Raw genomic sequence first — 11,165 nt, forward strand, 5'->3', positions numbered from 1 at the left:
GCAAACCCCTAAGAGAAAACCAAACAGAGGCGATATTTGCGGTAGCCAGGAAGGGCCGCCCGATGATGATAAACGGGAGCAAAGTAACCATCACCCAGGACTTCTCCAAACTAACAGTCGAGGTGAGGAAAGGCTTCCTAGCCCAAAGGGAACATTTGCGAAAAAAGAACATTGCTTTTACATTTGCAGGCCCGTCCAGGATGAGAGTGACAGACAGACACGGAAGCAGAATCTTCGACGACCCCAACGACCTGCACCGATACCTGCGAGACCCGGAACCAGAGGAGATGGAGCTGCCGAGCCCAGGGGCAAAGAGAAGGGCATCCTCTGACGAAACACACGAAGGAGGTGAATAAGAAGGAGTGCTTTTGAAGGAACACGTGTATCGCAGACAACCATGTACAGGAGCAACAGCAACCACCGAGACTCTTGACTGCTACGAACAATAGCCTGGAGTACCGAGCATGCACAACCATGCAAGGAGACTCGGACAGTAACAACAACTTACCTCAAAAAAAAAAAAAAAAAAGGGAATCTACCTCATACGATATCAACAGACTACCTCAGAGGGCAGCAGAACGAGTTTGGCCACAGCCACCGGGATACAGAACATGCCGTAAGCCACCAAACAGCAAGAACAACCATACCTACCTCAGCAAGGCCACGGCGGCCAGGGGAAGAACGGGCGGGCAATCCGCTGATCATATCCTTTTCTTTTGAAATTGACCATGAGGGGCGGGGGTTTTTCTCTTTTTTTGTTTGGATAACATGCTAAGGACTAAAAGACTCAGGAAGAACTTGGGGGGGGGGGGAGGGGGGGAGTGTGAGGACCCTTGCTGTCGCACACCCGGTTTACTACTGACGGGGGGAGGGGGGAGGGAGGGAGGGGGTCGGGCCAGGGGGGGGGAGTGAAGTCGGCGGATATGATAGTACATGGCAGAGCCGCCGGTTGCGTCTTGAACAAAGGACCTAGAATCTTGCCTTTCTCCACAGGCACCCTATACTTTTCCTATTTCTTTTTTCCCCATCCAGCACCCCGGGGGGGGGCCGCAGAACGCAAAGCACAAGCGACGAAGCCAAACCACCATGACAAATCCAACTAGAGCGGGCCTGTCCACTGACTTGAAGGTAGTGTCCATGAATGTTAAAGGACTGAACCACCCAGTCAAACGTAGGAAAATCCTAGACTACTTGTCCAAACTAAAGGGAGATGTGTACATGCTCCAAGAGACCAAGCTCTCCAAAGAGGAGGCGAATCTACTCAAAGCCAGATGGATAGGGGAGGTACTCTGCTCACCGGCAAAAGGGAAAAAAAGAGGAGTAATAACTATCCTGAGCAAGAAGGCCAACATGACAACACTAGCAGTAGACACTGATGAAGATGGCCGCGTGCTCATAGCAAGCGTCCAGAGAGGAGGCGACACAATCCACATGGTCAATATCTATGGTCCGAACTCGGAAGACAAGCAATTCTGGCTGGGAGTGGACAGCAAGCTATCAGATCTCCCCCAAGAGGACCTCCTGATCACAGCCGGGGATATGAACAAGACGATGGACCAGGCAACAGACAGACACCCAAACAGACCGAGTCACAACTCCAACAACAACAACAACACCCTGAAAGACTTATGCACCAAACATCAACTGGCAGACCCGTGGAGGCTCCAACACCCGACAGCGCGAGAATACACCTTCTACTCACACCCACATAACTCCTACAGCAGGATCGACTACATACTGATGTCCAACACACACACGCACCTCATAGAAGACACGGAGATAGCCGCAATCACCGTCTCAGACCACGCTCACATAACACTCACTCTAAGTGGGAAACACAATGAGAACCCAACGAGGAGGTGGAGACTGAACGATGACATCCTCCAGAACAGAGAGAACGTCAAAGAAATTGAAGCCACAATCAAAGAGTACCTCGAACACAACGACAATGGCGAGGTAGGGAAAGACACTGTATGGGATGCCCTCAAAGCGACAATAAGGGGGAATTTGATAAACATCAAGGCCAGGATGAACAGAGGGCGGAACAAAAAACTCAGTGAGCTCGAGGAGGAAATAACAGCACTGGAGAGAGGTCACTGTGCTAACATAACGGACAAAAACACGCTCACTTTGCTCACAAAAAAGAAATACGAGCTGAACAAGATCCTAAGCGAAAGAGCGGGCTCCTGGTTGACGAAGTTCAAGTCGGTCAACCTATGTGCAGCAAACAAAGCAGGGAAACAGCTGGCGTCCTACTTAAAGGCAAAACAAAGGCAACACACGATAGCAGCGATAACGGACCGCACGAACAAATCCCAAACAACGAACAAAGGAATACTAGAGGTTTTCAGACAATTTTACCAAGAACTGTACACTGAGGATCAAAACTTGAGCAAAGATGCAGGACGTGACCTACTCAGTCAAACCAATCTGCCGAAGCTGGACGAGGCGGAAAGGGAATCGCTCGAAGCTGATATCTCGGAGGAAGAGATTGGAATTGCCATAAGCCAACTGAAACGGAACAAGGCGCCAGGACCAGATGGTTACTCGGCGACATTCTATAAAACCTTCAGCGAACACATCAAGACACTGATGGCACAAACATACTCCACATGCATCCAGAAAGGGAGGATGACGGAGTCCATATGCGAGGCCAACATCACCATAATTCCCAAGGAGGGGAAAGACCCACAATATCCCCAGAACTACAGACCAATATCGCTAATAAACGTCGACTGCAAGATCTACGCAAAAGTCTTAGCCAACAGACTAAACAGGATCCTGCCGAACATCATCCACCCCTCACAAGTGGGATATATAAAGAACAGACTGTCGCAGGACAACTCAAGGTTACTGTGCCACCTGATCAACCACACAGCAAGCAGCAACGAGCAGGCAGTCATGATAGCGCTGGATGCGGAGAAGGCGTTTGACAGAGTCTCGTGGCCCTTCCTGGGTAACTGTCTGGGAGCGTTTGGCCTAGGCAGGAAGTACACGGCGATGGTCATGGCCCTCTACAACAAACCGAAGGCGAAAATAGTGGTAAACGGGAGCGCATCCGAAACGCTCACGCTGGGCAGAGGAACCAGACAAGGATGCCCCCTCTCCCCCGGACTATTCCTGCTCGCACTAGAGCCCCTGCTAGCCAGAATCAGGGACAACACCGAGATAACAGGCGCAAAGCTCAAGAGAAAGACCGTCAAACTAGCAGCATACGCCGACGACATCCTAATCACAACAGCGAACCCCTCCACGTCGATAAAAGCTCTGATGGCCACAATAGGTGAATACGCAGAAGCCTCAGGCTACAAACTCAATAAGGAGAAATCGGAGTGTAAGCCAATGAATGTCCATACCACAAGAGAAGTCCTAGGCGACTCCGGCCTAGCATGGCAAACGAAACCTCTGAAATACCTAGGGCTCCACTTTGGGAGAGACCTCACGTCAACCCTGCAACACAACGAGGACCTCACGCTGAAGAAGATAAAGGAGAGACTGGAGTTATGGTCACCAAAGTTCATCAGCTGGTGGGGACGCATTGAAACGATCAAAATGATGATAACACCGGTAATAAACTACACGCTATCAATGCTACCACTTCCAATGACAGAGACATTTCACAAAAAATTGGACCAGCTCATAAACATCTTCCTGTGGAAAAACAAGAAGCCAAGGATAAGCCTACAAAAACTAAGACTGTCAGGAGACCTCGGAGGCCTCAACCTGGCGAACTTCAAGACATACCAGACGGCTTGTCTGGCGAGACAGGGTATCGCCTGGGTAGATGCCACACAAACGTACAGGCCAGTATGGCTGGAGGTCGAACAAGACATCCTAGGAGGACTCAAGCCAATAGCACTCCTAACAGCGAACCGGCACCCACTGAAAACGAGCGCCATACTAAAACACACCAGAGATGCCCTGCTGAAAGTGGACAGGCACATGGCGCAGAAACTGAAGGGCACTGCTTGGGAATCCATCTGGTTCAACACTAAAGTGACCTACCAAGGGGCGACACTGCACAATGATACGTGGATTGGAGAAGGTATCAGCACGCCCAGTCAATTGGAAACAAAGAAAAAACCGCTGACGTTCCAGAACGTGCAGCAGCTACATGACCTCCCGAACCAAGAGTTCTATAACTTCCTAAAAATTAAGACAGCAATAACAAAGGCTAACCTATGCGGAGGAGAACCGGGGATCATCAAGTATCTGCAGCTCATCGACTCAGCAGGTCATCAAACGGCAAAAATCTATAAACTACTCAGCCCATCCAAGATGGCGCAGAACAAAAAAGCAACCAACACATGGGAAATGCGCCTGGGCAGGCAATTAAATGAAAAGGAGCGAGCGATAATGTGGAGTTCAGCGACAACAAACAAAATCACCCCACAACTAGCGCAAACAAAATACTGGCTGCTCCACAACGCATACTGGACGCCATCCAAACTCCACAAGGTCGGCATAGCAGACTCAGACAAATGCTGGAACTGTCTGAAAGAGGAAGGGACCCTCGAACACCTTATCTTCACCTGCGTGAAAGTCAGGAAGTTCTGGGCACAAATCAACACTTTCCTGAACGATATGCTCAAAACACATCTGGAGATCAGCTTCGTCAGCCTGGCGACTGAGCACCTAACAGCGAACCTAAAAAGTAAAGAAGAAAGAGAACTCCTAGACCTACTTCTCACAGCAGCCCTCAAAATGATCCTAACGAACTGGAAAAACAGCCAAAGCAAGCTTTAAAACATGGATCAACTGGATTACCTTCCTGAGGGGAGCCGACAACATCACAGGCACCTTCTCGAAAGAACACAAAGCCAAGCTGCACATGTGGGACCCGCTTGATGAGCTCCTGAGGACGACCCAATAAAGGACAATCAAAGACAACTACGTGCGCACACCCCCCCCCCCCCCTCTCTTCTCTTTTCTTCTCCAGTGGAGGGAGAACAGTAGATATATATGACCGTCGTCTGTGTACCTATATCTGTATATATATATTTTTGTACGACCTTCTTTTGTATACCAATAAAAATTTCTAATAAAAAAAAAAAAAAAGAAATGGAAAAATATAAGTGCAGGTAATCTGTAGCAGGGAACCTGCTTGTTTCTGAGAAGTACCGGTACTCTCCAATTAAAAGTATTACTTCTCGCTTGAGAAATGCCGGAAACTCTCCCTCGCAAACAAAAAGGTGCTGGTACTCCTTACCGGCCCAAAAAAGCACTGACTGAGGCTGTGCCAACTGAAGCTTAGACTCTCAAACCGGTCCAAAAAGGTTAGGCAGTGCAGGAAATACGGGGGGATCCAGTGATAGCCCAGCTCTGTCTGCAATTATTGATCCAGTTCAGTGCTGGTGTAATAGGACGAATTATCCCTGTGTAATTTGTCAAAGCCGGGACACCTTCAGCAGCCCCCACATGTGGTGTGCTTTCCATTCCGAGCATTATTTTCACTTCCAGCTGGTCCCCAAATAACCCTGATTTAAAGGGCTATCAGCCCTTCTGTTGTTTAAGTATCATCCTCGCTGGGAGCTATAAGGAGCACCATTAGATTCCAATGCAATGAAGAGAAACATAGGAACACAGCTTGTTACTGCTTCACAAGTACTTAAGAGAAACTATGATTGGAGGCAGGTTTTGACTTTTCTTCAACCCCTGTAATAAGAAATAAGCATGCATTGTATGAGTAATCACACAAATAAATTTAAAATAGAACTCATCGGGAAAAAAATGTCTAGTGCTATTTGTACCAATGTAGGTTGCCAACCCACTTTATAGTACTTGTACACATTATACAGTATAGGTTTGTACAGGAAACGTTACAGAACACAATGAGAGTTACAAAGTGTTGGGGGTCACATATCGCCTTTCCATGTTAAGAAAGCAACACAATTAAGTACAAACACAAAGTCGGGATTAAAAACATAATGCAGTGGGTGGGGTTGTCTGTACTAATAAGCCTTTATTACCAAGCAAATTAACCCTTCCTAGCAACATTAGAATAACAATAGATTGAGGATCAAAATGACAATAAGGTTCTACACTCGTGTCTTGCAGTGTGCATGCAGCTCCTTTATGCCAGTTCAGTGTGCTATGTCAAAAGGATTGCAACGTATAAAGTGAAAATAACAAAAGTACCTCTGTCAAAAGCAGTAACCCACTTACCTATCTGCATAAAATACAAATCTGATCAGCATGTTACATGATGTGATTTGCAGAGGGCACACTAACATTCTAGTCTACTTTATGAGACAAAACATAACTCTCCCCAGAAAATGCATTAATCACCGAAGTCATCCACAATTGTTTGCAGAAGGTGCCTTAAACCCGCTAGATATTTTAAAAAGCAGCCTTTTGTCACCAATTAAGTAAACCAGAACAGATGTACAGTCACGTTTCTCTTTGTTGACATTTTCTTTGCAGCAGAGTTGTTAAAACATAAGTGTATAAATGTAATTTGATACACCGCTTTTACACTCCACCCCCTTTCAACTGCCACACCTTGACCTCCAATGTAAGGGCTCGAGGGTATTTTTTTTTTTATTTCCGCACTGACGTCATGTTATAGATGGAACAGTACGCCACATACGAGAGCTCGAAGCATCAGATATATTGCTGGACGGGGCAGCTAAATAGGTTCTTTCTTTAAATGAAAAAACACTAAGACGTATCTTCATTACATACAGCCTCTCGGAATCTTCAAGCTTATTTCCGATCTTTTACCAGTTCCCACCCACACACAGACAGTAGAGTACCAGCTACCCGTTATAAAACTATATATTTGAAGACGAGTTTCCTTAATGACATGTCAGCCTAACATATTTTACAAAAGAGCATTACAGTAGAAAAAGCAAGAAATCATTAGTGTGGCACGTGAGAGAAGGTCGATCAGAGATCTGTGCGGCCACGGTCCGTTGTGACAAATGTTCAACGCAGTATCAATAAAAGAGCCATTGTGGGAACAGCCCCTAACAAAAATCTACAACCGAATAAAGTCTAGCCCCAGCAGCGTGCTGTGAACTTTCCATGTTCTATGGCGTAAATCACATTCACATGTACAGCTCCATCCGAGACCCACGCGGCATGCGCTCACCACAAGATCCATCCATCTCACAGCGGCACCACTACAGTTTCAGGCAGGCGCGCAACACACATTGGACTCACCGGGCTTCAGCCCCCCCCCCCCCCCCCCGCCGTGTGTGGCAGCCCGGGATGAGACAGATCACGTGTACACACCCGAACGTTTCACAGGTCTTTAAAAGACCATTTGAATGTTAATTAGGCCTTGCTGTTGTTTCACCCCTTGTTGGAGGCCCTGCAGCTCCACTCTGCCTACTGATTAAAGGTTCAGCCCCCCCCCCCCACATTTGGCTCTAGTTGCGCCTCTGGTTTCAGTGTATATGCGCCTTCTGCTTTTGACACAGGTCTTTGCGTGCTCACAAATGCCGTGCCCAAAAAAAACAATAACTTAACTTTCGTGTTTTCTTATTTATTTCCATGGATGCTATACTTCATGTGTACTTCATTCACAGTGGTCACCAGCGAGTACATAGGCATTTTAACAGTGCTACGTTTCAGTTTAAAAAACACATCAGCTACTTTTTCCTTAATTTTAGCACTCTTTTTACAAATTGGAAGAAAAAAAATGTGCATTCTCCCTTGACACCGAACAGTATATGTTAACTCGGAATTCAAAAGGAGAACGAACGTATATCATATGCCAATTAAAGGCCAGGAAAAGACTAAACAGAATACACGCGGAATCAGAGTAAGTACCATTGTTAATGGGCTCTCAAATTAATGAGAGAGATGTAGCTCGGAAACCACTAGTTAAATACCCCCAAAGGCCAGCTCCCAAAAAAAAAAGAAAGATTACCGTCACATCAAAGGGTAGTCGTGGGAGGAGAGGTCCCGGACTGCTGCAAGCGACTGTTTTCGCTTGAGAGGTTCTGCATATTGCTAAATGTTATGTTGAATGGAAACGTAGAACAATAATCCCCATGCAACTGTCCTAAACAGGAAGTTGTGTGTTTTTTAAAAATTAGTATTTGTATATACAGAAATAATAAATATATATAAGGTTGGGGAACTTCGTGCGACTTCGGAAGTAAGCACAAAGGCCTCGTGCACAGCCATTCCGCATACAACCCCCACCCCCGGGACAAATAATTGACAGCTATGGGCAGACGTCCATAGGACACCAGCTCTCCTCAGAGATACAACCCTGCCCAGGATACCATGGTGTTGGGGCCAATTGGTAGTCGACAGCAGTCAGACGCTAGAAGCAGTCTTCTCTGCACAAAGGGAGTTCAGTGTACGACCAACTATCAAGCGAATCGTCACTTTGAAGTGTCAATAAATAAACAGAAACACAATCTGGCTGTAAGAGGACAACGATCAAAACAGTGGTCCCAAAAACAGAGGTAGATAACAGTTTTATTAGCTTACTACCCCAGTTGTCCAGATTCACCTTAACTCCAGTGTAATAAGGAGCTTTGAAAACGTAAGTCCGAGTAAGCACACGTCTTGAATAATAAGGCAATTTTAGTCCATTCTATCCTGTCTGCCATACCAATCTTCCACCTGAACAGAAGCAAATAATCTGTGTAAGGCGATTTGAGGGAACACATCACAAGCCTCCCCTGCTTCCAGTGTATGACGTGCAGGGCTTAAACAGTCGATAGTAACACAATGGAGGAGACAGACTGCTACCATGAAGCAAGCATGCTCCCCCGCTTGCATTCAGCACAAATTCTACATGACAACAGACATTTGGATGCTGAAAGATGACAAGCTACCGGCATTTTGGCATACAATTAAACCTCTTAATAAGCATCACATGCTTTTCACTGCTCAGAAACGGAACCACTATGGTATAGCGTGATAAATGTAACACATTATAATTTACAAAAATGCAAACAACATTTATTAGAACAGTGGGTTGCCTAATATTCTAGAAAGTAGTAAGAGACAGGTAGTATACGTTTAAAATGTCCTTCCAAAAACAGTGAACAGCTATTTTGAGTAGACTACACTGGGAGAGTTATCTTACATTTTGTTTAAAATATTCAGTTGTTGTTCACCCTCTAAGACACGATTCTAATTTAATTTGAAAAAATTGTAAACGAAAAAAACGGGTCCCTGATTCAATGACAAATGGTCTCCGTAGTAACTTTGAAAGTTGAGGTTTATGACTATTCAAACAAAAGAGTCTCTTGTCACCTGTTCCACTACACCACCACAACTCACACAAAAACAACGCAAAAGGGAAACTTCATCTACTTGACATCTCATGTAAACATGGAAGCGACTTTAAAGACAGACGTGCACGAGCCCATTCACTAAGTGTAGCCTGTAAAACGAAAAAATGCGTTTAATACCTCTTGTTTTCAACAATTGAACTGTTTCTGAACACTGAAATTAGCAGGTGTCACTACTGTCTAACTTAAGGGTGCCCAGTACATCAGCCTAGGAAACAGTGACAGAAAGCAAAGCATAACACAACAGCAAAAAGGTCTGCACTATGAATAAAATGTCGCGAGGTTGTCACATGGCTGAGGAGTGAAAGGTACCGAAGTGGCGCCACTGACAGCTAGCGCCGAGGCGCGGCTCACCTGCCAAGCTCATGACCAGGTGCCAGGGCATAGCGGTTTGTGAAGGGCTCCGTGCAGACCGGCGTGAGGACCTCGCTCAGCAGCCCCGGCCGTGTAGGGCTCCGTGGTGAACGGCAGCAGCATTCCTCGGGCACCATGCTACTGTCCGGGCGGAGGCAAGGCTCCACGGCGGATGTCACAGGGGATTATGGAAGTAAAGGTTTCCGGCTGATCCTATCAGCCGGGCAGTGGGTCACCGTCCCAGTGGCACGCGGCTCCACCACACTCTTGGCCGGCGTCAGTTGGTTGCGTCACTTCGTTACCACGGCGTTCAGAGTTTCGTTGTAACCCGCACACAGCTGTCTGACTCTCAAACCATAAGCGCTTTCCAGTCTCCGCTGAGTAGAGCCCCAGCTCTGGAGCCCAGTCAGTCGGAGGCGGACAGAAGGGGGAGGGCCTGTTTCCCGGAGACGCCTTCTGCTTATTAACTGGACTACACAATAATAACCTACGTATCGGAAGCGGCCATGCTGGGTGAGAGTTTTGCGACCGTTTGTGAGCACGTCACACGTCAGGGCTGTCCAAGAGAAATAGTCATTCTAAAAAGGCAGTCTAGTTTTACCCAGACTGTATTTCTCTCGCCGATAGGCTCAATAGCTCACACCCCTAATGGGCGGGGTTAACAGCAAAATCCTCACTGGGAGTGACAGCAATATTTCAGTACCCAGTCGTTCAAGTATTTACCAGAGTTAGGACGTCTTTGTTTTCCTGCTGAGAGAAACGTTTAACAGAAAGCTAGTGATGGAGCAGGGTTTTTTCGAAAATAAAACCTGCTCGTATTGAACCCTCAGTAACATGTATTAACTGTGTGCAGTAAGAAAGATACGAAAAGACTTAATATAAAGAGAAAATGCTACAACGCAAGCGCATACTACAATGCTAAGTGTAGGCCACAAATGCTTTTTGACTAATAAAAAATAATAAGCATTGGCATGGCCAATAGGTCTCGCCTTTGGGACCTTATAAGTATTTAGTTATGCAGTACAATATCCTTACTGCGACAACATTAACTGTTGCATGGCTAAACACTTATAAGGTCCCAAAGGCGAGACCTATTGGCTATGCCAATGCTGGTCTAGTAGGCTTTCTAAAGCAACACAATAGGATAAAGAGGAAGGCTGCACTCTAAGTCTGCACACTGTACTTAAGATCCATACAAGTTAGAGGGTACACAATAGAGATAGGTGGCACTGAACAGAGACATCCTTTCTACTAGAAAGCCTTAAAAAGGTACAAACTGTTGGACTTCAAATCTCCCTAGTTCCAGAACCGTGAGCCGTAGAAAAATTCTTACAAGATCGTTCTCACACTTTCACATGGACGCAGATGCAAGTGGACTATACCAGATTTCCTCGGACCCCAGAAAATAATAAAACCAGTACTGTAGACAAAAAATTAGCAATTAGCCAGTGCTGTCAGAATTTGAAGGCTCAGAAGGAGGCTCCAGGTTCTTTGTCCTGGCGCCAGGAGTTTTTTGTTCCTTTGTGGGTTGAAATTGTTGGTTTTTGAAAA

At 46.2% G+C, this 11,165-nt stretch overlaps 1 protein-coding gene across 1 annotated transcript in view; it reads right to left on the reverse strand.

Moving 5' to 3' along the window:
- Positions 1-10,194, reverse strand: part of STK17A (serine/threonine kinase 17a) — a 252,980-nt gene extending 242,786 nt beyond the window's left edge. The window contains exon 1 of the mRNA XM_078688192.1: positions 9,615-10,194. Within this exon, the coding sequence (XP_078544318.1) occupies positions 9,615-9,751 (137 nt within the window). The 5' untranslated portion in view covers positions 9,752-10,194. The remainder of the gene's footprint in view (positions 1-9,614) is intronic.
- Positions 10,195-11,165: the final 971 nt, after the last annotated feature.

This window comes from Lissotriton helveticus, chromosome 4_1 (genome assembly GCF_964261635.1).
Source record: "Lissotriton helveticus chromosome 4_1, aLisHel1.1, whole genome shotgun sequence".
Classification (NCBI taxonomy): domain Eukaryota; kingdom Metazoa; phylum Chordata; class Amphibia; order Caudata; family Salamandridae; genus Lissotriton; species Lissotriton helveticus.